Source organism: Hippopotamus amphibius, chromosome 2, assembly GCF_030028045.1.
Source record: "Hippopotamus amphibius kiboko isolate mHipAmp2 chromosome 2, mHipAmp2.hap2, whole genome shotgun sequence".
NCBI classification, from domain to species: domain Eukaryota; kingdom Metazoa; phylum Chordata; class Mammalia; order Artiodactyla; family Hippopotamidae; genus Hippopotamus; species Hippopotamus amphibius.
In genome coordinates, this window is record NC_080187.1 from 66,871,265 (window position 1) to 66,899,081 (window position 27,817).

The following is a 27,817-nucleotide window of genomic DNA, read 5'->3' on the forward strand; positions in this document are numbered from 1 at the left end:
GCTCCGAGCCGTGCTGACACTCGGTGGCCGTCGGTGTCCGCTCCAGCCGCGTCCCGCCGCGTCCCGCCGCCCGCACCTGCCGCCCAGCGCGCAGCAGCCCGGCCCCGAGCATGACGGACCAGGCGGCCTTCGACACCAATATCGTCACCCTGACCCGCTTCGTCATGGAGGAGGGCAGGAAGGCCCGCGGCACGGGCGAGATGACCCAGCTGCTCAACTCGCTCTGCACCGCGGTCAAAGCCATCTCCACGGCCGTGCGCAAGGCGGGCATCGCGCACCTGTGAGTCAGGCCTCTGTGCCCCCCATCTCCCGATCTTGGCCGCGTCCTCTCTCTCTGGCTGGGGATCTGCGGGGCAGTCCGATGTCTGATCCCCTGCTCCTGCTCTCAGTCTGTCTGTCTGACAGCTGGGACTCAATCTCTCTCTCTCTCTGGCAGCCCCTCTGCAGAAACTCAAACCACACTCAAGCCCTAGTTCCCCTCTCACTTAAGCTTGCAGGTGCGCACCTGGGGCCTGTCTCACAGTCCCCACCTGCCTCCATCTTGCAGCCGGCTCCCCTGGGCTGAACAGCCTGCCTTAGCACCCCTCTTGGCCTGCTCCTGGTGAAACTGCCTGGCCGGGTGGGCACCTGGCCTGCCTGCCAAACTCATCCAGGCCTCAAAGAGGAAAGTGCTGGCGCCAGGCGCCTTCCTTTCCCTTTCTTTTCTTTGACCTCCTTCACTCCCTTTGGAACTGGGGTCCCAAGTCAGGTTTCTAATTCAGTATCTCCTTGACACTAAACAAGTCCTGTTAGGGAACCCTCACTGGGAGGAGGGTGGGAGGAGGCCTGCCTGTCCAGAGCGTTCAGGTGCAGCAATGCTGGTGTGTACAGGGCTGCAGGAGGTCTGGGGTGGGGTTTGAGATGCTGCATTTCTAGGAAGTTCTTCTGTGGTGGGTGGTGCGAAGGCTGCTGATCTGCAGATCACATTGTGTGCAGCAGAGAACTCACTGGACATGGGGATTCAAAGGGTACCTTCTTGTGAGGCTTTTTGTAAGTAACACAAATACTGTTCGGGTGATTCTGGTGTGCACCAGTATTTTGTGTTTAGACTGATCCTCGCTGTAGCTGAAGCGCACCTAGGTTTTCAGATTGCCCATACTCCTAGTATTTCTCACACTTAGGGACACTTTAAACATTGAGCACAGTGCTCACAGCTGATCTGAAAAAGTATAACCCCTGTAACCTACGTTCCTTTCCTGGTCAGCTCTTTGCCTTTGGTCCCACGGTATGGCTTGGTAGAGCTAACTCTTTTTTTTATTTTAATTTTTATTTTATATTGGAGTATAGTTGATTAACAATGTTGTGTTCGTTTCAGGTGTACAGCAAACAAAGTGATTTGGTTATACACATACATGTATCTAGTCTTTTTCAAATTCTTTTCCCATTTAGGTTACTTCAGAGTATTGAGCAGCGTTCCCTGTGCTATATAGTAGGTCTTTGTTGGCTATCTATTTTAAATACAGCAGTGTGTACATGTCAATCCCAAACTCCCAATCTATCTGAGCTAACTCTTAAGGAAGGCGTGTATCATCACATTTATTTTCAAATGTCAAGCAGAAATGGGCCTTGCAGGGAGAGGGACTGGGACAGTATGTTAGGAAGGTGGTGACTCCATTACCATTTTACCTATGGCTCCTCTTAATACATTTCTAAGGAGGCTTTGCTCTAGAAAACACACTCAAAATCTTCAAATATAATTTACAGTAAATAAAAGTGTCCCGATAGCTTTACCTGTCTTTTTAAATAATTAATTAATTAATTTACTGGTTGCGTTGGGTCTTCATTGCTGCATGAAGGCTTTCTCTAGTTGCAGAGAGCAGTGGCTATTCTTCGTTGCTGTGCACAGCTTCTCACTGCCGTGGCTTCTCTTGTTGTGGAGCATGGGCTCTAGGCATGCGGGCTTCTGTAGTTATAGCACATGGGCTCAGTAGTGGCTTGTGGGCTCTAGAGTGCAGGCTCAGTAGTTGTGGCGCATGGGGTCAGTCACTCCTCGGCATGTGGGATCCTCCCGGACCAGGGTTTGAGCCCATCTCCCTTGCATTGGCAGGCGGATTCTTAACCACTGTGCCATCGGGGAAGCCACAGCTTTACCTGTCTTTGAAAACCAGGGGGCTTTTTAAAAAGGAGTGCTTGTCGTTTCTTGTGTTATTTAAAAATGTGTCAGCACCTTTCATAACCCCAAAGAGACTCAGAAACACAAGATCTGCTTTGAGGTGCATTTTTCCCACCTTTTAAGTAACCTCAAATAATGGGACCTTAGGTAGTGGGATATTTTTTTTTTTTTTTTTTTTTTTTTTTGGCGCACGGGCTTAGTTGCTCCACGACATGTGGGATCTTCCTGGAGCAGGGATTGAACTCATGTCCTCTGCATTGGCAGGCAGATTCCCAACTACTGCGCCACCTAGGAAGCCCTGGTAGTGGGATTTTGATAGTAGGACCTGGACAAAGGGTGCTAATTTTGGCTATATAAATTATGTATATTTTTACACTAGGTACCTGTAAATACAGGGTTAAAAAATATTGTTGTTGCTATAGTTATAAATTCCTTAATAAGTTGCACTCAACAAAAATTCAAACCACTCAGAAGAACACAGAGGGAAAAGTGAAACCCACCTCTATCCATTCCCTGGGGTATCCACTATTCATAATTTACTGGTTATTTTGCTATATACTTCTTTATATTAATATAAATTTATACATGGATACATATTTCCATATGACTCTTTGTAAATAGCCAAACAAAATGGGATCACACTTAATATATTATCCTGCAGTTTCCTTTCATTATTCAACAATATATAATGAACATCCTTCAATGTAAGGACACGTAAATCTGCCGCCTCCTTCTTTACTGCTGCATATTGTTCCACGGCATGGATATATCATGAGCTATTTGACATTTCCTGTATGCTTGGGCATGCCACTGGTCTTTGACTATTTCAACAGCAGTGTACCTGTGAAATGGGTTTTGATGCATGGGCACATGGGTGGCTGGCAGAGGAGAACTAGCACCTGGACATTAAGTACTCCTGTGGGAAAATACGCTTGACTGTGTCAGTATCACATGTAGTTGGGCAGGAGGTAATAAGACAAGATCGCAACCTAGGCCTCCAAATTACACTCATTATCAGCTTTGATATTCTGGGTGAAAAGGCCACTGGGCCTGCAAATAACTTGTTAGTGCTAATAACTTGCCCTAGAAGGGCATCTAGCCAGAGGGACAAGATGATTGCAGATTGCAGGGACCTTGCAGGAGCAGTTTATGGAGCTCAGCCGTGACTCCTCATCAGGGACAGATCAGGAGTTTAAATGTAGAGCCTGGAGAGCACTCTGTCTCTCTCTGTCTCTCTCTCTCATTCTAGAAGAGACTGAGACATAAGAATGATACAGAGCTTATGCTATAGGAAAAATATTACAACTGTAGAATTGTAAAACAACAGAGATTCTGAAAGATGCTTTCCTAGAGGTACCAAAATATGATGTGGATGCAAAGGACTGTGGAGCATCAAGATGGGCATTTGCAAGGGGCAGGAAAAGATGGTCATAAGGCCTGATGGGACAGCATTTTAGGATGGGCCATCATGTGAGGAAATGTACAGAGTAGGAAGATGTTTCTGGAAAAGTTCCTCATTCAGTTTGATTGAAGCCTTGACTGCTTCATGTGATGTAGTGGTGGGGCATTTGTGGATGTTACATTGTGGGCGCATTGGGGGAACATCAAATGGCAGGGTGAATAGTTTATATTTGGGGGGGTAAGCAAAGGGGAGAGGTACAGGGTTTTGAGTGGGGCAGTGGTGTGATTGGAGATTCATCTGGGGCAGGTATGGCTGGAAGTATAGAGTTAAATGAGGGAAAGCTAAGACATATGGAAAAGCAGCTGAAGAGGGGAGAGGTGAGGAGAGCAGCATCCAGAGCTAGAGGATTAGAGGGGAGGAGGGGGAGGACATGGGAGAAGTCTGGGTGGGGATTGGGGGAGAAGGACAAGTGAGGGAGGTTCTCAAAGAACCCTGAGAGCAGGGCTGTGCTATTAAAAATAAAAACCAAAAAACACCCTCCCCCCAAAACAAAAACCCCAGAATTCCAAAGGAGGAGCTGAGTTTTAGAGACTGGAGAAAGGAAGGAAGATGATTCTGACATTTTGGTGATGTTGAACTTGAGGTGTTAGAGAGCCATCCAGTTGGAGATGTTGTCCAGCCTGCAGTTAGTTGTGACAGTCTGGAATCTGGGTATGAAGAGCTGACTAAAGATTAGGCCACTGGATTTTGGCACATTCACCCTGGGGCAAAGAGGAAGAGGAGAAGAAAATCAGGACCTGATTCAGCAGAACAGGAACATGCAAGGCTTTAACAGCACATTTCAGAGAGAGATGGTGTGGGGCTCTAATTCCTGGCTCTGCTATTTAATTTCTGCGAGGATTTGGGCCATTGTTGTAACATCTCTGAACCTCAGTTTCCCCACTTGTAAGATGGAGACAACTGTTTTTTAATCCTCAAAGAGTCATATGAAGATGAACTGAGTTCGTTAAATTGATACTGTCATCATTGTCTTCCTAAATTGAAGTTTTTGTTTTTTGTTTCTTGTAAACAGATATCTCTCTGTTCTGCTTTTCATTTTTTAGTAGTTTCCCACACGCATATCAACAGGGATATATGTTAGGCTAGAACATTATGTATTAAGATGACTTTGCTCCCTCAGATTGGTTACAGGACACTTCCTATCATGCTCAGGTGGCATCAGGAGAAGTTTCTTTTATATATGGAGTCATCTCTGCTGTTTGATGGAAGAAAATAACTTCAGTTTTAATTTTGAAGTTACAAGTCGGTTAACACATGCTTGAACTTATCTTCAAGTCTGCAGAATTTACGTTCTTAAACGTTTGGAAACTTTATCATATGTATCATATATTTCTTGAATTATCACCTCCATATTACTGAAAAGGAATTGTAATTTCCTTTCCACACCAGGATACCATCCTATTTGCACGTTTTGGGCTGGCATGAACCCAAGCCAACATTGGGGTTTGTGGCCTTTGAAGCTGCTCTGGTTGGCACCTCTTCTTCAACGTATAGTTGTCCTTAGGTATCCACCGGGGATTGGTTCCAGAACACCCCGCAGATATCAAAATCCATGGATGCTCAAGTCCTTTAGATAAAATGGCTGAGGACAGTTGGCCCTGCGTAATCTCAGATTCAGCTCCCTACGAGTGGAAATTAGCAGATGCAGAACCCCAGGATGCTGAGGGTGGACTGTATTTCTGATCTGACCTTTGGACGTTCTGGGCTGGGTGACTGGTTGGTCATTTACTTCAAAATCAATCAATAACAAGTCGTGTTACCTTCGACTTTGGTGATAAGGATTAAATAATAATCTGCCTCCCTTTTTCTTCTGAAAGTGAGCTCTTCCACTTGGCTCTTGTGCATGCTATCTGAAGGGCTGCCTGCTTTATACTGTCATGCAGACATCAGAAAGAAAAGGTCTAGTTAGTTAGTGAATCAAGGAAGTCATCGAAAGTTCTTCCCTAAGTGTGGTCCTGGCTCCCGTCCTTGTGTCTAGGGATGTGCTTTAGAAATGTTAAAGGAGCTTCCCTGGTGGTTCAGTGGGTAAGACTCCATGCTCCCAATGCAAGGGGCTGGAGTTCGATCCCTGGTCAGGGAACTAGATCCTGCATGCGTGCATACTGCAACTAAGAAGCCCGCATGCTGCAACTAAAAAAAATAAATAAAAAAAGTAAAGATCCCGCATGCTACAATGAAGATCCTGCATGTTGCAACTCAGACCTGAAGCAGCCAAAATAAATAAATCAATAAATATTAAAAAAAAAAAAAAGAAATGCTAAAGGAGACTTTCCCCTGACCATCATTAATCATAGACTTTATGGCTGTGAAATGGCTCTAGAAACCATATGCAAATTTGAAAAACTATGCTAATATTTAGTCCAAATTTCTAAGGAGTTAAAAATACTGGCCAAATTAACCTATCCTTCTAAAGAGTTTCCTGTCATGTGAATTAAAATGACTAATAGTTGTTTCAAATTTTCAGTGAGGTTTTAATAGTAAGCACAGAAGAAGAGCTATTACTTGCTGCATGGAGCGGCCAAAAAAACAGAAACCAAAAAACAAAAAGAAGAGATATTACAGACAGCAGCTTCTCAAATTTATTTTTCTCCCCAAACTCCAGAAGGAGAAATTTTGTGTCTCTGGGGGTTTAAAAATGAACAGTCACAGGGACATAAGCCCTGACAGGATGCTGTACCGCCCTGAACAACTTGGGCTGCAGGGCCAACTAATATGAATCAAACTGAAGTGACACGTCATAAACATCTCAAATGAAATAATATCGCCAGGGGGACTTTAGTCAAATGTGAACTCTGAGCACTTTCTTTTGTGGTTAGTTACCTGTGACACTGTTGTGCATTGGCTGTCTTCCCAGCAACACTGGTTTAGAAGTCGTTTCCCCTCCCCCTCATCAAACAACCTGTACTTAGTGGGTGCCTGTGGGGCCCCATTAAGAACAATGATGGCTGCCATTAGCCGCTGTGAACCGCTGCATCCCGTGGGTTAGCGCTCATCCTTACAAAGCCTGGAAGCAAACAATCAGGAAGCTGAGACAACTCGATGGGAGTCACATAATCAGTAAGGGGAAAAGGCAGAAATCGAAGCCAGGTCTCTCTGGTGCTGTGTTCTTGTCAGGACCCACCACCTTGCTTCTCCGCGTGGTTGTGTTACTACTGAGGGGAGTTAGGGATGGGAAGGGAATGGTACCATTTCTTGCTCGCTACCCTGGTGCCAGTCTCTGTTCTAAGTCCTTCACCTATGTCAACTCATTTACTCCCCCTCTCTGCATACTATGACGTAGATACACTACATTCCCATTTTACCAAAGACCAGAGATGCTAAGAGATTTGCACAGGGTTGTTTAGCATGTGGCAGAGCTGAGATTTGAACCCCCACGGTCTAGAGTCCCAGCCCATGGAGGAAAGCCCATGATGACGTTGCCTTTGCTCCTGCGCGTGGCCATCAGGTTACATAGTGCAGGCTCTTGTTTTATCCTTTGGGGCCTTTGATGCAACGATGGCTGATCAGAATGCAGACGAGTGCATTTCTAAGGGGCTCTCTGAGAACTTATGAAGAAAATAAACCCTATGTGCTCTTCAGCTAATTAGTTCCTTAAGGATTTTCTTAGGGATTTTTTTCTGTCAAACTTGCAGAAGCCTTGCCTGCTTCCCGCTTTTCATTGATCCATGGAAAGTGTTCCCTCGGGGGTCTTGCTTCCCTCCTGGGGGCCCCTCCTGAGGCATCTTGGGGGAAGCCTGACTGAGTATTTGCCTAGTCCTGACTCCTCATCCCTGGGCAGGATGACACAGGGCCCTGTGAGTAACTCCTTGCATCACGGCTAACCTTGTGTGCTAAGGTGCACCGTACAGAATCTGAGGTGATAGGGTATAGACTTCGATATTGTCACTATTGACATGGCAGGCTGGGACTCTCCTGAATCCTGTTTCTACCTTAGAATCACTTTCCTGGGCCTTCTCGAAGACTTTCCTAACACAAGGTCTCACCAAGGGAAACCCTCCCACAAGATGTCCTAGAAAAGTTATAAAGTGCCTGGATTTTGAGTTTGAGGGGCCCAGAATCATCTATCTCCATATTTTTTATGCGTCACAAGCAACTGGAGGATAGATGGGAAAGGGTCCTTCTGCTTAGAACAGAGGAGGGACCCTTAAAGAGGAGGAAGGAGGGTGACCACCCAACCCGGCAGGGAGGTGGAGCCATGCCAGTGGTCTGCATGGCTTGGCCGTGAAGGCCATTTTGGTTGTGGTGAGCGTCCCCTACAGTGTTCACCTTGAAGCTGTTATGTGGCCCCACCTGACTCCTGACAGGAGGTGCCACTCTCTGTGACCTTAGAACCCTGAAACAGCAGTGAGGAACCTGGGCGGTGGTCTTGGCTGGACCAGCCAGCTGCCCTGATGCCGACTGTAACCTCTTGTGGCCCACCACATGAGAAAAAGACGTTGAGGTTTAAAACGTTGCTTATATAAATGTGCACAGAGTAACTCCTCCCATGTGGAAATATGTGAAAAACAAGATCCCTGTTCCTTTGGGTAGGTTACTGACCCGGAGCTGTTCTCTGGAATCATTACTGGCTGGCTTCTTTGGGCTTTTTCAGGGCTTTCCTCATACCGTCGTTTTCATTTGAAAAACTTCAGCTGGAGCTGCGCCTTCGCAGTGAGACCTTCCTTGACTGTCTAACCCCTTGCCCTGCCTTCCCCCGGCCTCTTGTTTCCTTTTATTAGAGCACCTGCCATTATCGGACATTATTTTATTCAATCAAAAGCACTTACTTGTTTCTTGTCTGCCTCACTCACTTGAATATAAGCTCCATGAGAGCAGGGATCTCATCCATCTTGCTGAGCCCTGTAACCCCAGCACTTAGCACAGTGGGGACAGTAGATATTTGCGGAATAAATGATCACTCACACAGGCCTCTAGGAAGCTTTTGAGTAAGAGGAACTGGGGCCTGGCTGCTCTTCACCCATCTCGCTGAGCCAGATACCTGAGCAGGTGGAACGTGGAACAAAGTGTAAAGCAGGCCTTTCCCATGCCCGCCTCAGTGCCTTGTCCACCTGTCGCAGCCTCCCAGGCCTCCCTGGAGCTGTCCCCATAGGCTGGTCCCTCTGGGGACTGTGCCAGTGGCTTCCTCCACACTCCCAGGTGTGGAGTGACCTTGAAGTCTACCGCTCCTATACTCATTTCTTCAGGCTTGGGTTTCCCTTCTCTTCAGTGGATGCTTTTCAGAAAGTATTGCTTGAGGGCCTACTGTGTGCTGGAAGCTGGGACACAGTGGGGGAAAGCATACCCTCTGTCCTCATCCTCATGGAAGTAAGGGTTAAACGACCATGCCCACACACTGATGGATGAAGCCTGGGGGATCTTGTGAACCCCCTCCCCTCCCACAGTACTGCAGATCCCTAATGAGCGCTCCCTTTAGTGAGCAAAAAGGGACTTAACATTAGGCGCCAAGGGCTGTGCTAAACCCTTTGTGTATATGTGATAAGCGTGTAATCCTCCAACAGCCCCAAGAGGCATCATTGCCCTCCATGGGGGCATGAGTGGAAAGGAGGGCTCAGAGAGGGCAAGGGACTTGCAGAGCTGAGGGCTGAGCCAGGTCTCTGCCATGAAGCCCACGCTCTCTTCCATCAACGCTATTCGCCCTCCTGAATCAGTAGCGACTTTAATGGTGGACGTGTCAGGCTAGGAGGGAGAGCCAGTGGGCGCCAGCAGGGCCATTGAGGGAGATGTCGGCCGTTGAGTCGTTGCGCCCTGCCAAGCCCTAGTTCCACCCAGAATTCGGCTGCCTTCCTTATTCCTCAGCATTGGCCTCACAGTTGAAGTGGGAAAGAGGTTATGTGGAAAGAGAAGCAAAACTCCAGCTGCAAGTCTGATAGAGCCCTTGGTCTTTTACTCATGATACAGGAGTGATGTGATGAAAAGAGAAGCGCAGGGAGGGCTGGAGGGACGAGACGCCGTTTTCCAGGTGGGCGAGGGAATGACGCCGAAAGGGGCGGCGCTGGAGAATGGTGTGATGATAACTGGAGTCTCCTCCTGGAGAGGGTCAGGCCAAGCAAGTCATTTGGGTTTGGATAGTTTCCGGTGTTGGCTCAGTTTTGTCCAGCCAGAGACATGCAAGTTGTGTTTAGAGAAAATGCATTTTCAGGAGCTGAAGCAGTGACTGCCATGGCAGTCCGTCCCCAGGCCGGTGCTCCCAGCAATCTCAGCCAAGGGTGCCACGATGCCTCCTATCTCCCACGCTCAGCTGTCTGGCGGTACCTTCAATGCTCCTGCTCTTTCCCTTCCCACATCCAGTCTCTTATCTTGTTCAGTGCATCCTTCCTCTAAAACATTTCCCCTCCTTTCAGTGCTCCAACTCAACCCCAGGCTATGACAACTCTCCTCTTCCTTCATTCTAACAACGTAGGCTCCATTTTGGACCACCCACTTGGATTCTGGAAACTCCACAAATCACTGACTTGCAGGTACCTTGAAAATAAAGTAAGGACTCCAGACTTCCCACTCCCTTCAGCCCCTAGGACTCCTGCCAGAGGCAATGAGGTGCCACCAGGAGAGGCCTGGCCTGGAAGTCAAAGTGAGCTTCTCACCTTTGCTCTGCTGCTGCAGTTTAGAGAAGCCCATTGGCATCTTGGGGTGAGCGTCCTCCTCTATAAAATGAGGTGGTGGGATCTGTCATATTTCTTTCCTTTTAGGATCTCATTGGCTATAAAACCATAGATCCCTTGGCATAGTTCCCATCTCAGGCTCCCTCCCACCCAGAAGGTTTCTTTGCTTGCTGTGTCTGTCAACTGATTCATTGTGCATTAACTCATGCACTCAGGGCTAAAACTTGGTTCTTGGGGCAGGTGAAAAAATCAATCTTTTTGGGTATAAAACATATGTACATACAGTGCATAAACAGATACACACTATCTGTAATATTAAAATTTCATGGGGGAGTGTGTTAGGGAAAAAAGCCTCCGTAGGGGCGATAATGGGGAAAAAAAAGTTGAGAAACATGAATTTAGCCACAAAGGTGTGCTGTGTACCATGATAGGCACTGGATAGGTGACAATGACAATATTTCCTTCCCTCCAGGAGCCAATCCGGATGGATGACCATCCTTCTCATTCTGTTTCTCCCAAACCATGTGTCTTCTTTCCTTTCTTCTAAATTTTACCAAATTCCCTGTTTGAGTGAGTTTGTAGACGCATTGACATACTCCAGTGATCATGACATATTTTTGTGGCTTTTCTTTCCTGTAGCTATGGAATTGCTGGCTCTACCAATGTGACGGGTGATCAAGTGAAGAAGCTGGATGTCCTCTCCAATGACCTGGTTATTAACGTGTTAAAGTCATCTTTTGCTACCTGCGTTCTCGTGTCGGAAGAAGATAAACATGCCATAATCGTAGAACCGGAGAAAAGGGTGGGTCTGCTCCTGCACTATTGAGGGTTTTAACGTAATCATTTTTCCTTCTGGCTTCAATAAATGACTCCACTTGTTCAGCCAGGCTGGATTCCTAAGACTCACCCTAGATCCCTCCTGAACCATCAGTCATCATTTCAGAGACTCCACCTCACTGCTGTATCTAAACTGTCCTCTCCTATCCACACTTCCACCACAGTCCATGCCGTTATCATCTTTCCTGTGTGCTCCACATGGGAGAGACTCAAATATACTTATCTCCACTTCTAACTTTTTATTGTCATGTTCAAGGCTCTTCAAAGACTTGCTTCTATTAACTACGTCCTTTGCTTCACCTCCATCCACCCAATTCCCAACCTTCACAACCAACCTTCCTGCCAGTCTAAACTGCCTGCAATTCCTATCAGTGATTCATGCACTGGAATCCATTGGAAGCCTATTAATCTTGTTACTGAGCTCAGGTTGCTCAAGAATCCAATACTGAGAGACAAGTGTTGGGTAATTGAAAGATAGCTTTATGGAGGAAGCCAGCAATCCTGGGGAGAAGGTGAACTCATGTCCCAAAGTACCAACTCCATGTTGCCAATCTGGGGGCAAGAGTTTTTCAAGGGGAGTTTTAGGGATAAATAGGTGGAGAGAGGGGCCTACGTGCAGAACAGCACAGTCAGCTCTGACAGTCATCTTGAAACTGATCATGTAGTGGTTTGGTCAGTGTCCTCTTGACTGTTTTAAGTACAGTTGGTCTTCAACTCCAGGGTCAGTTTGTTCCCATCTCCTCGAGGCCAGTTCTTAAAAGGAACTGTGTAAGATCGAGCAGCTTATATCATGGCCAGTCTGGTCATCGCGTAGGTAACTTCTTCCACCTGTTGGGGGATTCAGTATCTACAAAACAGCTCAAAGGATTTGGCTCAGAATATTATCTATACCCCATGAAGAGGAGCTAAAGTTCTCGACTTTGATGACTAAACTGTTATTATTTTGTCTCACTTAATTGCTTTTCTTTTTTTTGTGCATTTTCTCACTTCTCTGATTAAACTTATTCTTTGGCTAAAGTTTTCCCACAGACAAGAGGCAGGCGGAGGACATGGAGGTGGGGGGGATCTGTCCTAAGAAAGCCCTATAGGGTCCTGCTCCATTACAATCTGATTGCTTCTTGAGGGCAGAGAATGAATTCTATCCTTCTCTGTATCCCAGCATCTAGCACAATACCCAGTGCATTGTAGGGGATCAATCATAAATTATTGTTGAAAAAGTGAATGAAAGAGTATATCCAACTTTTATTGAACAACAACAATCATATAATAATACGATGGTGAGTCAAAAACTATCTGCACTCTGGTTATATTAAAACTTCTATAAATTCTACAGCCAGAGTGTGGATAATTTTTGACTCACCCTCTTAATAAAAAAAAAAAAAAAAAACCTTTTGAGATGGGAAGTGCAGTAATATGGGCTTAATATCTTTCCCTGTTTGAGCTGAAATGGGGACATGAAGGAGTAGGATGAGAAAAAACCAATCAGAAGATGAATTTAGAGACAATGCCTGATATCCAGTCTGACCTTTATAAGAGGCAGGGGGAGCCACAGCTGACCAACTTGTTTTACATCACTCTTAAAATACCACTACGTGTCAGATTCAAAGTTCATGTTGTTCTCTGCCGGGCTTCTGAAGGTACTTGGCAGTTTTAGGCATGTGGATTGAATTTGTTGTTCAATATTCTTTACCAGTCAGCCCAAACTCTCTGACTGCAAAGTGCCTTCCTGATAAGCCTGTTCCTGCATCAGCCAGGGTGATTTGTCAAGAGCAAGAGGTCAGGGAATCAAAGAATTGACCTAATTCGGTGCAGAAATTTTAAAACCACCTCTGAAAGTGGCTAATTTGAAGGTAGAAAATCTCCAGTGGTGTGCTGATAAGCTGCCCCTCTATTAGAAAAAAAAAAATCTCTGATTTGTAACACTTGCCACTTTCAGCCGTGCAGATAGTCCTCCGTAGTTGATTTTATTATTTATTTATTTATTTATTTATTTATTTATTTATCCCCATAGTTGACTTTATTTTATTTTCAATTTTCTAATTTAAAAAAATTTTTTCCCCATAGTTGATTTTAAGCTACCACATGACATCACTGAAAACAGAGTTGGGAAGGGATGTGCACAGCTGTCTCTTGAGAGCTGACACCAGCCAGCTCCCACATAACCCCGAAAATCCTGTCCAAAGAATGAGTCTTTCGTGGTCCCACAACTGCCAAGGGTTATTTCCCTTGGGAATCGCAGTAGGGATGTTATGTTTTCCCCTTATGAATAAAGAGAATGAAGTGACTAATTTTGTTTCTCTTCTTCCTTTGACTGCCAAGAAACTCAAACCAAAATTATGATTCATTCAAACCAATGATGTACAAAATTATTACTTATCTGTATTCCTCACCTGCATCTACACCTCCTATTCTAAGCTGTGTTTTCTCTGCCTTGTGATCTTTTGATATAAAATGTATTTGCTTTTGTTTTCACTCTGTGTACCTTCCCTGACAGAGTGTAAATAGACACATTTCTTGAATTTTCCCTTAGAGTCACCCTTTTAATCCCTTAGTGTATACTCTCTATTTTGTTATGGTGTGTTCATTTTTAACGTAATGTATTCCTTTTTGCTCAGGGTAAATATGTGGTCTGTTTTGATCCCCTTGATGGCTCTTCCAACATCGACTGCCTGGTGTCCATTGGAACCATCTTTGGCATCTACAGAAAGGTAAAATGTAATGGATCAAATCCTTGGTTTGGGATCAAAAGGAGAGTTAGGTTGGATCAAAAGGTTGAACATCCAGTCCTGTTTCACTATTGGTGGCATAGCCAGAATGTACATCATGAAACCCTGTGAGGCTTGAAATAGGTTTATGTGGCAAGTTCTGACTTTTCCCAGCATTAACTGCATAGTGAAAATCTATTAAGTTGTTAGAAAATGTAGTAAAAGGTGGGTGGGGAGAGAAAGATATCACTCTTTTAACTGTACCTTGCTTTCTTTTGTGATAGAAAATGAAATTAAAAATAAAAGAGACAGTGTAGGGTAGCTGCAGTGATGATGTGTGAACTGAGAATTGTGAGAGTGTGACAACAATAGAGATTATTTATATCAAAATTGCCCTTTAAATCCTCTAAATCAGGGGTCTGCAAACTATGGTCTTCCTGGGCCAAATCCAGCCCATTGCCTGGTTGTTATGACCTGTGAGCAAAAAATAACTCTTTTGCATTTTTGAATGGCTAAAAAGAAAATCTAAAGAATAATATTTCATGACCAGTGACATTTATATGAAATTTAATTCTCACTGTCCATAAATAAAGTTTTTTAAAAAATAAATTTATTTATTTATTGACTATGTTGCGTCTTCGTTGCTGCATGCGGGCTTTCTCTAGTTGCTGAGAGCAGGGCTACTCTTCGTTGTGGTGCGTGGGCTTCTCATTGTGGTGGCTTCTCTTGTTGTGGAGCACAGGCTCTAGGCACGTGGGCTTCAGTAGTTGTGGCATGTGGGCTCAATAGTTGTGGCTCACAGGCTCTAGAGCACAGGCTCAGTTGTTGTGGCGCACGGGCTTAGTTACTCTGTGGCATGTAGTATCTTCCCGGACTAGGGCTTGAACCCACGTGCCCTGCATTGGCAGGTGGATTCTTAACCACTGCACCACCAGGGAAATCCCCATAAATAAAGTTTTAATGGCATATGGTCGGCTCACTTGTTTACATATTGCCTTTGGCTGATTTTGCACTGCACAGGCAGGGTTAAGTGGTTGTGATAAAGACTATGTGATTGTAAAGCCAGGAATATTTACTATCTGTTGGTTTATGGAAAGAGTTTGCTGACCCTGCTATAAATTATAGAAAGTGCACTGGTACAGCGTGGGGATCCAGACTCCTGCCCTGGGTCTTTTCTACCTGGGTTACCCGAGCAGGTAACTCTACCTCAAAAGTCTCTCTTTCCTTCTTTTACTTTAAGTGTGTGTGTTAGTAGAGGGGTAGAGGGGGGGTGGCGTGGTTTGGTGAAAGAGTGTTCAAATATACAGACAAGTGAATGTAGAATATAAAATAGAATGAATACCCATGGGCCCATCATAAAACACGATGAAATCTAAAATACGTCATCTTGGCTTCAGCCTTGTTTATTTTAGAAATAAAACGTCACAGACGCCTTTGAGGCTGAGCCCTTTCCTTCATCTTAATGGACGAGGTGGCTAGTTCAGCCAAGCTCTGAGGTTCCTCCAACTCTCCCATTCTGGGATACAGAGGCCGTAACACAAGAAGTGAGACTGCAATTTGTGCTTTATTTTTCAAAGTGACATGTCTACTATCGCACATAATCTGCTTTCAAATACGGCAAGTAGGACCACCATGGGGCAGTTCTCTTTCATCACTGAAATGTATTTTGTGTTTGTCTTGGCTGGGAGGCAGATCAATTTGAGTAAAGTTCTCACACTCATACCAGAAAGACCAAGGCAGTAATCTATTTTCCAGGTCATGCCATGAAACATCCCATTCTTGTTATAGACATGGAGGCATGTAATTTTATCAGCAGGTATTAGATCTATATAGTACAGCAAGAGAACTTTGTAGCAAAAGTCTTCATGTAGAGAAAGACTTCTGATTAATGACTCAATCAAAGCTAAAGCAGCACTAACGTTTGCCAGCCCCAGTTTCTGTCTTCACCCCCCAAATAAAGACTCTTTGAAGGAAAAAAAACCTGGAAAACTGGCACTTGCTATCAACTAAAACAATGCAAACAGCTCGCAGCAGCAGCTTGAATTACCAATGTTAGAACAACTCAACAGCAAGTCGCCACACTCTTCCCAATAAACCTGAAGTGACTCTCTTAAAAGACTGAAAAAAGGGATGTGTCACATTGCCTTTAAGTCATTTCAGTTTTCAGAAGCCTTACTGATTGTTTGAGGGCTTATGGGCATAAAGATTGACATACCTGACGCGTTGCAGGAGACCTTTCCTGCTTTCTGCAGAGCTGGTTCTGGGCTGGAATTCAGCTCCCTGGTGCACCCACTCAGTGGCATACCATTAGTTGGTACCTGGAACTTGGCAACAGGGATCTGGTCTCACCCACATGGTGCCTGGAAATAGACTCCAAAGGGATCTCTTAGGGCCTGTGGTCCAGTGATTCTGCGAAGTTCCTGCCACAGCACCTCCAGAAGGGTCACCCCACCTCTGGCTGGAGACATTCAAAAGAGGTAGAATTCTCCTGAGGTGTTGAATGAGCACCATGGTTAGAGTGTTTGTCCAAATATTGAGTCAAAATCTGTCTCCCTATTGCTCATATGCCCTTTTCGAGCATCAGAAAATAAGATTCTGTAACATGCTTGAAAATGGCTTTCTTCCCCCTCCCCTTTCCTTCTTTTACATCTTCTTTAAGTTAAATATCTTTCATGTGAGATGATTTTTTTGACCTCTCCCTAGTGTGGTCACCCTCTACTGGATACATTCTAATTTTCAACGTCCTTTAAAAATAATTCAGTCCCCACGACTAAAAGCAGAGTTTCAAAGGTGCTCTAGCAGCTTCAGAAGCCCAGTTAAGGAGACGTAATAGCCGTATGGCATGTGGCTTCCTGTCATTGACTCCCACTAGCTCTGCAGGACCTTGGGCAAGGTAGCCTCTTATTTCCTCATCCATAAAGGGGAGAGAATGACAATTCAGCATAATGGCGATGAAAATAGTGCCCAGCACATAAAAAGTGGTCAGTAAATGGTAGCTATTAATATTACTTATTTTGTGTATTAAGATTCAACAGACAGTATCACAACTCAAACGAACTTCAGAAAGGAGGGAGGAAAGGAAAGGAAAATTATTGGTTCATGTAACTGGAAAGCCCAGTGGGTAGTACAGCTGCATTCAAGGACTCAGACCACATAAACAGTGCTCCCTCTCCATCTCTAGTGCTCCCTCCTCTCTGGTAGTAAAATGGCTCCCAGTAGGTCTGGCTTCACATCCAGTCCTTTCATCAACTCATACAGAAGATGCAAACCTCTTTTCCAACAATTCCAACAGGAATATCGTCTCGCTGGCCCTGATTGGCTTGGCTTAGGTCATGTCTGTCTCTCAACCAATCACTGTGGCCTGAGGCGTGCAGTGATCTGATCCGCCAGGCCGGGGGCATGTGCCCACCTCTGGAGCTGAGGGCCAGGGGGGTAGTATCATAAGGAAGATTAAGGTGCAGTTATCAGCAGAAGGGTGACGGGCACTGGCCAGGCAAAATCAACGGATGTTCACTGCAGACTGTAAACTCCTGGAGAGCAGGCACCTCCTCTTACATATATTTTTTTGTCCGCTAGGTTGCCTGGTGCAATAGTAGGTGAACAATACTGGCTGAGTTACTGGAGACTCTACCATATGCCCTATGAGAACTTCCAGGGAGGGTTTGGCAGCCCCCCTGAGGGAAGACCATCTGATGACATGGCAGCCCCACCCCACTTCTGCCTGACTTTCTCCTCCACCACTTTACGTCTCCAGAATCCATGGTGTCTTCCATACTCTATAGGGAGTGGCAAGGATTAAAGTAAGGCAACACTAACAGCAGGTGGTGGCCAGGGGTAGGCTGAGACAGGTAGGGTCCAGAGGCTTTTTAATTCTGCCAGGTGCTTTGTGCACATTGGTCCATGAGCATCCGCATGAGACTGTCATGGATTCCCTTAGAGCAAAGGCATTCATGGCTGGGGGTTTGGAGGAGGGAATTCATGCAGTAGAAAGGGGACCAGGCTACAAAACTCTTCCTCCAAATCCATGATTAGATGGAATTATTTTGTCTTTCTTTTGAGTATATGGATCATAGATAATGTTACCATTTCTTAGTCCAGGCAAGGAAGTTGAAGGCTGAGATTATTTGGTGACAGTGTTTCAGGGAAAGGCTATTCATTCTTGTGCCACAGGCAGGCATGAATGGTTCTGGATAAGGTGAATCTCTGGGGGACTTTTCTTGGTGGAGAACTGACTACTCCAAGCCTCCAGGGGCTTCTAGTCAACTTGTTTACATATTGCCTCTGTCTTATTTTGTGCCGCACTTGCAGGATTATGTAGTTAAGATAGAGGAGATGGTTAGAGCCTGACTGTTTTCCTCCCACTATATCAGTGGCTTTGAAGGAATCTGGTTCCTTTTCCAAGGTTGTACGCTGGCAAAATCTGGAGTTTGAGAAAACAACTCAACTTTTTGATACTGTGTTTAGTCTGTTTAACTGCACTGCACTACGCTGTGAATACAAGCAAATCAAATAACTTGACTCAACCCAATCAGCCAAGCAACCAACCATCCACCTAGATGAAAACTACTAAACACAAAGATTGGAGATAAGGGGAAAAAAATGAGTGAAATGCTTTTTGTGACTTTTCCTTTTACATGAGTAGTTCTTAAGCTTCAGTGCAAGAGTCACCTATGGTGCATGGTAAAATACAGATTCCCAGGGCCCACCTTAGAAAGTCTGACTAAGTCAAGGGTGCAGCCCCAGAATTGCATTTTAAATAAGCATCTCAAGTGATTCTGATATACATGGTGTCTGGGCCACACTTTCAAAAGCTATAGGAAGAAATTACCAGGAATGTTTTTGCTGAAATGACCTCCATCTCCAGTATCATGAAATAGATAGGTGCCCTTACTTTTTCTCAGCCCCTGGAATCTGTGATTGGGGAAGGGATGAATGAAATTGGCAGAAACTGCCCATTTTCATTTCTGTTTAAATACAAGTAGAGAATATTCAAGCTGAAAGAGTTGTTTGAGGCTGTTTTGAGGACCATAGAAGCCAACTGTCAAATGTTGAGAAGATCACTGATTAGGAGCTGTGCCCTTAAGTTGTCCCTCTCCTTAGTATTAGGGAACAAGCTGAGTCACATGACCCAGTGGCTGTGTTTTTAATGAAAAACATAGAAAAGATTAGAGTACATATGATGTTCTAAGTTTAAGTATTGTCTTGTTAAATTTTTGTATTTGTGTGCCTGTGTGTGTGCCTGGGTGTGTGTGTTGGTACTGGTTTGTGATGATGTAAAATATATTTTTTTTACTGTGGGTCATGGTTGAAAAAATGGGAAGCATTTGCCCTACACTGTGACAACTCTGGAGAGAGATGCTCAGTTCCTGAATTTCTGAGAGTCTCTTTGACGTGCGAGTATGGACCACGCTGCTCACTGGAGTATGGGCTGCCACTGGCGGGAGCTCATGAAACTGATTTCCTCTCCAGACTCGGAGCCCTGCAGCCCGGTTTTAATTTGTTTAAATAAAGATAGAGTAGGCAGGGGAAGACATTGATGACTGTAATAAGATTAAATTAGTGGGAGCTGGCAAGGAGGCATGCTCTTTTTTGAGAGTGATAAAGGAGAAAGGAGGGAATATCAAATTAGTACAATTGGAGGAGGATCCTGATTGGAAAGAACGGTCCAGATGCAGGAAATTTGGGGTTTGGTGGGAAGGCTGCTGTGGTAATATAATCAGGATATTACTGATGTGCAGAGGAAGGGCCCCCTGGGAAGATGCCCTATTTCATTAGGAGAGCACCTTGATAATGCATCTTGCTAATGGATGAACTGCAAAAAAGAACCCCGAAACAGAACACAGTGAAACGTGTTGTCTTCTTTCTTGTCCTAGATTTCGACTGATGACCCTTCTGAGAAGGATGCTCTGCAGCCAGGCCGGAACCTGGTGGCTGCCGGCTATGCGCTCTACGGCAGTGCCACCATGTTGGTCCTGGCCATGGCGAATGGAGTCAACTGCTTCATGCTGGACCCGGTGAGAGACCCCAGGGGAGGCTAAGGGCTTGGCTGGTGGCTGTGAGTGTCTGTCGTGTGTGTGTGGTGGCGGGGGGAGGCGGTACCTGGAGGTGGAAGATGAGGCCAATGGAGGGACAGAGATGATGGGGTGGGGAGCGGGGGAAGGGAGATGGAGGGACCATGTGTACATCATGAGAAGATTATTGAGGTGAGAGATGGTGTCTGTCCAGAGCATAAAAAGGAGTCTTTGTTCCATGATGAATTCTTTAGAGCGGACATTATTCAGCTGACTCAGATGCCTGCTGGGCTGGGCAGGCCACACAGATGAGTGGAGTGTGCTGGGGAAGAATGGCCGGGGTGGTGGCGGGGCAGTGGCGGGGTGGTAGGGAACTGGGGAGGTCTGGTGGTTGTTACTCCTCAGGAATAGCAGCTCAGTCTTGCCAAGGCTCCCAGTGTTTCAAGAAACACTGGATTTTTAGAAAACGTAGTGTTTCTGGGTGTGCAAAACACGGTGCTAGCCAACTAAAACACACTTATGGACCAATTGGGGCCCATAGATGGTCTGTTTGCCACCCACTCTATCCATCACTAGCTTGTTTCCCTGAGGTGAATGGATGTTGCAGCTGAAGCAGTGGGCCGCCTCATTTCTTCAAAATCAGCTCCCAGATTTATTTGATGTGCACGTGCACGCAAACCTTCCGTGAACCCTTGTGGTTTTGAAAGACTTTGACGAACTCAAGGAAGTGAAAATAAAGAAGGAAATGAAGATAATTCCTTAGTCCTTATAGAGAAAAGCTTCCTTGGGAATTCCCTGGTGGTCCAGTGGTTAGGACTTGGCACTTTCACTGCTGGGGCCCGGGTTCAATTCCTGGTTGAAGAACTAGGATCCTGCAAAGCCTCACGATTTGGCCAGAAAACAAAAAACAAAAAAATTCCTCATGGAGAGGAGCCCAAGGTGCCATGAAAAATATTCACTAACAGTTTTTAATTTGTGGATAATTTCTTCCACATGTGTATTAATTGGAGTAATTTATTCTATTAGATGACAGTTTCAGCAGAGCAGATGGATTGGGCAAAGAAATCTCTTTTTTTAAAAGTTAATTAATTGATTGATTTTTATTTTTTGGCTGCAGTGGGTGGGCCTTTGTTGCTGTGTGTGGGCTTTCTCTAGTTGTGGCAAGTGGGGGCTACTCTTCTTTAGTTGCGGTGCGTGGGCTTCTCATTGCAGTGGCTCCTCTTGTTGTGGAGCACGGGCTCTAGGTGTGTGGGCTTCAGGAGTTGCGGAGCGTGGGCTCATCATTGGTTGTGGCTCACGGGCTCTGGAGCGCAGGCTCAGTAGTTACGGTGCACGGGCCTAGTTGCTCTGTGGCATGTGGGATCTTCCCAGACCAGGGATCGAACCCGTGTCCCCTGCAGTGGCAGGTGGATTCTTAACCACAGCGCCACCAGGAAAGCCCAAGAAATCTCTTTAAATATTTGGTCCAACTAAACCCACCATTGATATGGACTCCATAGAATCATCTTCAGTAGGTCGGCACGTTCGTTATGCATTTGCTCCAGTGTCCCAAAGAGAAAAGAACTGAGTTTATAAATACCTTTCAGTTTTAGAAATGTCCTCAGATGATATTAATGAAACACTCTGTTTATCTGGTGCTTTTTGCTGACACACTGAACACCAGGCACAATCAGCTGCTGGAGGCATGTTGCTGGTTGGACGGGGGGGCCTCAGGGTTTGTTGGTGGCAGGTTGCATAAATCAGAACATAGGCTGCTAAGTGTCCCCCGCACTCTTGCACAACTGGACTTTGCCTCCTTGGAAGTCCTGGTGCTTAATAAATAAACAAGGGTAAGGGAAACAGCACTCGTTTAAGCCTCCAAAGGAGGTGATTTCAGGGGAAAATAGCGGCAGGACCAGAGCGAAGTTCATTCTGGGCCCAGGGTACAGTTTCCAAAATCACTGATGTTTTTGGATTTATCCTCTCGCCAGGCATTTTCCGCTTCCCCAGACATTCTTCTGGTGACTTCTCTGTTACCTTTGCTGGATGTGTAGAAAACATTACATCTCTTCTTATTTCCAGATTGCAGACCTTGTGTCCGGGAGTAAGTTTCTGTGTGTTTGATAATCTTTTGCCTTCTCACACCGAACGCTGGCCACTCAGCGTTTGGAAGAACCATGCAGGCTGGCTGCACTACTGCCTGCTAGCTGCCCTCCCCAGCTCTGATGAACCCTCTGCTCCCAATGCCTGTGGGCGGGGGGGGGGGGGGGGGGGGGGGGGGCGAGCCTTGGATCAACTTAGTACTTTCTTTTCATTTTGGCTGACAGTTTCCGCTAAAAAGATGGCAAGGGCTTTATATGCATTTCTAGCAGGCTTTAATATTAGAAAAGCTTTTTGATCTCTTGTCTCCATGTACAAGAGACTAACCTCCTTCATGGCTTGGGATGCTCTGGCCAGGTACCAGCGTGGGGCGTCTGCGAAGCATGGCTTCATGAGCACCTGTTGTGTGATGGCTTCATTTTCCAGACTCTTAGCAAAAAATCATAAAAGAAAAGAATCGCTCACAATACCTTTCTGTGACCACTGTTAATTCTAGTCTCTGTTCTCTCCCTCCCCTCCTCTCTCCCTTCCCCCCTTCCTTTCTAGTTCCAACATGCTCCATTTGGGCAGGAACCGAGCTTTGCTACGGGAATGAGTGGCTGGGGAGAGATGTGTCACAGGGCCTCCCTTCTTAACTCTCGTCTCCAGGGAGCAACCTCCCTCCCAGGTGGGAGGAGCCTCATTCACTCTCTTATCAGGGACACCTGGGAGACCCAAACAATCCTCAGTCCAGAGCTATAGGAGTTATGTGACACCTTCCTCCCAAATTCGAATCTCCTTTGAAGAACCTAAGCCCCAAAGGCATCGGCTTAGCGCTGGGACTTTGTGGGAGGCTGAGTTCTGAGAAGCAGTCTGCAGGTCAGTGAGCTCTGCAAGCTGTATATGCTGTGAATCGAAACTCCGGGCGCTCGGGTAAAATGACATCACATCAGAAATAAAAAATGGAAAGCTAAGAGCAGCCACGAACACTTTGGTGTAACTCAGCTGCCCACCTCTCCTGTCTGCACCAAAATTTTGTTTTGAAAGGCATGAGTGTCGGAGGCCAAGGAGAAGCTCCCTTGCTTGTAATCATTTCACAGTGTTACAAATATTGAGTCCTTATGCTGTACACCTGAGACCAACATAATGCTATGTCCATTATACCTCAGTTGAAAAACAAAAAAATAAAAACCAAGCTCTTTGTGTTGAAGGACACGCGTGACCTCAGGCCTCATGCCATCCGCCTGCCACCTCCTCCCACAGGTCTAGAGGAGATGTCGTCACCTCTCCACCTTTCCTTCCTGTTTCACAGGCCATTGGAGAGTTCATTTTGGTGGACAGGGATGTGAAGGTCAAAAAGAAAGGGAGCATCTACAGCCTCAATGAGGGCTACGCCAAGGACTTCCATCCTGCCGTCACGGAGTATGTCCAGAGGAAGAAGTTCCCCCCGGTGAGCGAGGGCTGGCGGTCGGGAGGGGCCCTGAGTTATGCAGAAGTGTGTTGGTCCATGATTTACCCTGGAGAGGAAAGGCGGCAGGGAAGAAGCGGGTGGATGCCACTGTGCTGGTGACTGGAACCTCTGCCCTGAGACATCAACCCCCTTGCCACTTTCTCTTGGCAGAAGAAAAGCAGGACTGTGAGGTCAGCCAGATGAATGAAGTCATGGCAGTAAAACATTTCTGGGGTCCTTGATCCCAGTCAGAACGAAACGTGGTGCTTGCACCCCAGGCCCCAGCCCTGTGGCATCTGAAGGATTTCTGTCCGTCATCTCTAGACTGAGAGTGTCCATCGTGGCCTCTCTCTGAAGAGGTTACAAACCACTGAATACAGGAGAAGAAATGGCTGTTTGTAGAGCTGGTTCTATGTAGGAATACTGAATTTTGTCCTACTCTTGTTACTGAAATCTCGGCCTCTCCATACACTGGAGCCGAATCAAATCTCGGAGACAGAGTTTTAAGCGAAGTGAAAAAGGATGGCTTTATTGCTTTGCCAGGCAAAGAAGGACGCAGTGGGCTCCTGCCCTTGAAAACTATGTGTCCCAGGGACTTCCCTGGTGGTTCAGTGGTTAAAACTCTGTGCTCTCAATGCAGGGAGCCTAGGTTCGATCCGTGGTTGGGAAACTAGATCCCGCATGCCACAACTAAGAGACCTCATGTCACAACTAAGAAAGTCTGCATGCCCCAGCTAAAGGTCCTGAATGCCACGTCCCTCATGGCATAGCCAAAGTAAATAAATACATAGATAAATATGTTAAAAAATGTTTTATTGAAAAAAAAGAAAGAAAACTATGTGCTCCAACCCAGGAGGATATGATGAGGGTTTTATAACAATGGTTCAAAGGTGGGGTCTCTGACAAGATTAGGGTGTGAGCAGGGCTTGCACTCCCTTAATCTCGGGTGGTCTTCTGCTAATCTTGATGGGCTTCTCTGGTCCTTTTTTTTCCCACTGAATGTTGCCTAAGTGTTCTTTTTTTTTTTTTTTTTTTTTTTAGCTCTTTATTGGAATATAATTGCTTTACACTCTTGTACCAGCTTATGAGGTACACCGAAGTCAATCAGCTGTATTTATACATATATCCCCATATCCCCTCCCTCCCACGACTCCCCCCAACTGTCCCCATCCGGGCCCTCTAAGGTATCACCCATCATTGAGTTGATCTCCCTTTGTTATACAGCAACTTCCCACTGGCTATCTATTTTACAGTTGGTAGTATATGTATGTCTATGCTACTCTCCCACTTCGTCCCAGCTTCCCCTTTGCCCCCCGCCCCTCCAATCCCATGTCCTCCAGTCCATTCTCTGCATCTGCATCCTTATTCTTGTCTTGTCACTGGGTTCATCAGTACCATTTTTTTTATTGTTATTTTTTTAGATTCCGTATATAGGAGTTAGCATACAATATTTGTTTTTCTCTTTCTGGCCTACTTCACTCTGTATGACAGACTCTAGGTCTATCCACCTCATAACATATAGCTCCATTTCATTCCTTTTTATAGCTGAGTAATATTCCATTGTATATATATGCCACATCTTCTTTATCGATTCATTTATTGATGGCATTTAGGTTGCTTCCATGTCCTGGCTATTGTAAAGAGTGCTGCAGTGAACATTACGGTACACGTTGCTGTCCAATTTTCCCAGCACCACTTACTGAAGAGGCTGTCTTTTTTCCATTGTATATTCTTGCCTCCTTTGTCAAAGATAAGGTGCCCATATGTGCTTGGGCTTACCTCTGAGTCCTCTTTTTCTGTTCCGTTGATCTTCCTTTCTATTTTTGTGCCAGTACCGTACTGTCTTGATTCCTCTGGTGCTTTTAATCCTGCCTCAGGGGGTTTCTTGGCTGCCCTTCCCTTGATTAGCCCTTTGGAACTCAGGGAAGGTCATGGAGGCTGGAGTCTTGCCTGCAAGAAACAGGGGGTCCAAGGGCCTCTGTGCCTGGGAGCCCCACAGGGCCTCATGCTTGCTTAACGTCACTGAAGGCGGCTGTGTTCTGAGGAGGAAGCCCAAATGTTGTTAGCACAGCATTCAGGGCCCTCGGAGCGGGCCCCAGGCTCTCTCTCCAGCGTTATTATCTCTCCTTGCACCTTTCCCTAGAGATCCCTTCCCTCGAGATCCCCCTTAGCTGCACCAGGCTCCTCCCCTGGCCCAAGACAGACAGCATGTGCTTCTCTCTGTTTGTCCCGCCTTTGCCTGGGCAGTTCCTGCTCCTCCTGCGAGATGACACCCCCTGCCCGCCCCAATCCACCACCCCCTCCCCAGGGCCTCCTTGGTAATGCGCGCTATTGTAAAATGTAAGAGGCTGTCTCCATGGTTCTATTTTCTGCTTCTTGGGGGACAGAATTTTCATCACGTTTCCTAGCACAGCCCCACGCACGCATCTTGAAGGTGCTCTGTTTGACTGTTGAATCAAATAAGCATGGAGGACACAAAGACAACTCTCTTCTGTAACCCTAACTATTGCTGGTCTTAACCTTGCAGGACAACTCAGCCCCCTATGGTGCCAGGTACGTGGGCTCCATGGTGGCTGATGTTCACCGCACCCTGGTCTATGGAGGGATCTTTATGTACCCAGCTAACAAGAAAAGCCCCAATGGAAAGGTAAGTAATCCCCTGAAGAGTGATTGAGAAGCACTGGATTTCATTTGCCGTCTGGGGGATTTGACTGAGGAAGAAAGAAAGGTCATGGTAGCTGTTATGCTCTGCAGTAGGGTGCCAAGGATGTCTGTGGCGTGTTCTTTTCTAGATTAAAGGCTGTCCTGGTTAAAGCCAGGCGATATCAGCTAAGAGTGATCTCTTGAGAGCCCTTCTATTGCTAAAGTTAAGTAATGGTGTCATGGTCAGAGTACTTACTGCTTCCAGTGGGTACATGGTTTGGCCTGGGCAAAATGAGTTCCATTCATAAAGTGAAATGAAACAGTCCAGCCTCATTACCAAGGCAGCAAATCATATAGTATCCCAAACAGAGGTTTTCTTTGATTGCTTTCGAAAGTCATAAAATTGAAATAACTAATGAGCTGACATTTGCTGCTTGGAAAATGATACCTTTCTAGGGAAGGAAACACCTAGCGCTTTCAGGGAAGCTGTTACTGACCCACCGGTCTCATGCGCACAGCCTTCCCACGAGCCATGGAGTGGGCTCTGCTGTCTAAGGGACGCCTCACTTTTCTTCTACACAGAGGGACAGTGCGTCTCCTTCGCACGTATTGTCCCTTTGTTTTTCCCAAAAGAAAGATAGGGTTTTTTGTTGTTGTTGTTGTTTATGTGAGAGAAGGAATAGGAACAATAATCCCTGTAACATAGTTAGAAAGTGATGTATTTCAGATGTGCTCAGATCTCTGTTTATGGCATGTGGTGTCCAGTTCACTGAAGACATTCTTATTTACTTAAAATACCACTCTTGCCATAGCCACCTCGGATCCCAACGTATGTAACTAGTCTGCTTTATAGTACATCTCTCTAATGCCTCAAAAACTTGTTCCTTAGCACAAATATTGAGGTTCTCCTCCCCCCTTTTTTTTCAGTTTCACAAATCTGGCCCTGACACCTGTATGGAAATAGAGTCAGGAAACACCTGCAAAAAGCTGTCTACTCAGTAGGCAGACTGCATGAAAATGCATACAATAAAAACGTTAATATTTAAAAGTAAATGCCAAGATGTATAACCTACTAAATCCCAACCCTCAAGCCTTAGGAGAATTGTAAAAGGAATGTGTACAGAGTTGCAAACAATATTATACTGTTTGGAGGAGCCAGTCTGCTTTCCAGATGTCTGAAGTCAGACACTACCATGGACCTTTAAATGCTTTTTAGGCAAAGCTCCATCCAAAACACACAGAGAATCACTTATTAGGTCCAGTTTCCCTGTTAAAAGAGAAGGGAACCATTGGTTCTGCCAAAATGTCATTCAGTCCCTAGTCCAGGTGGTCTGCCTCACATTTGCATCAGGCAATCTATTGCTGGCTCTTGGTGGATGGCTTAGTTTAACCAAAAGGTTAAATTAATCATTCAGTCTTAGGTGCAACCTTGTGGGGGAGCTTTTACAACCTCATGGAAGGTAAGGGAACGTATCAGTTACCTTGGACCAGCTCTGCACTATTTTGCTATAGAACAAACCACTTTTCTGCGTAATATGTTCTGGTGTGAGGACGCTGCTCTTGTTTTCCAGTTGAGACTACTGTATGAATGCAACCCAATGGCTTATGTCATGGAGAAGGCAGGAGGACTGGCTACCACTGGGAAGGAAGCTGTATTGGACATCGTTCCCACTGACATCCACCAGAGGGCGCCAATCATCTTGGGGTCTCCTGAAGACGTGACTGAGTTCCTGGAGATCTATAAGAAGCACGGTGCCAAATGAAGAGCTGGCTTTGCCCACACCAAATAGAATTACCTTTTATCTGGACCTTTGATCTCACAGGGTGTGACCCCATTCTGACTGTGCATCATACATTCCTAGACATAGAAATAAAAAGTGTGGATATTTTCACCATCAAA

General features: G+C 45.7%; 1 protein-coding gene across 1 annotated transcript; it reads left to right on the plus strand.

Moving 5' to 3' along the window:
* FBP1 (fructose-bisphosphatase 1) lies at window positions 1-27,817 on the plus strand. The gene is made up of 7 exons (XM_057724568.1): window positions 1-280; window positions 10,853-11,015; window positions 13,666-13,758; window positions 19,629-19,769; window positions 23,137-23,274; window positions 25,802-25,921; window positions 27,489-27,817. Exons 1-7 carry the CDS (start codon window positions 111-113, stop codon window positions 27,678-27,680), a joined length of 1,017 nt encoding a protein of 338 aa, XP_057580551.1. The 5' UTR covers window positions 1-110; the 3' UTR covers window positions 27,681-27,817.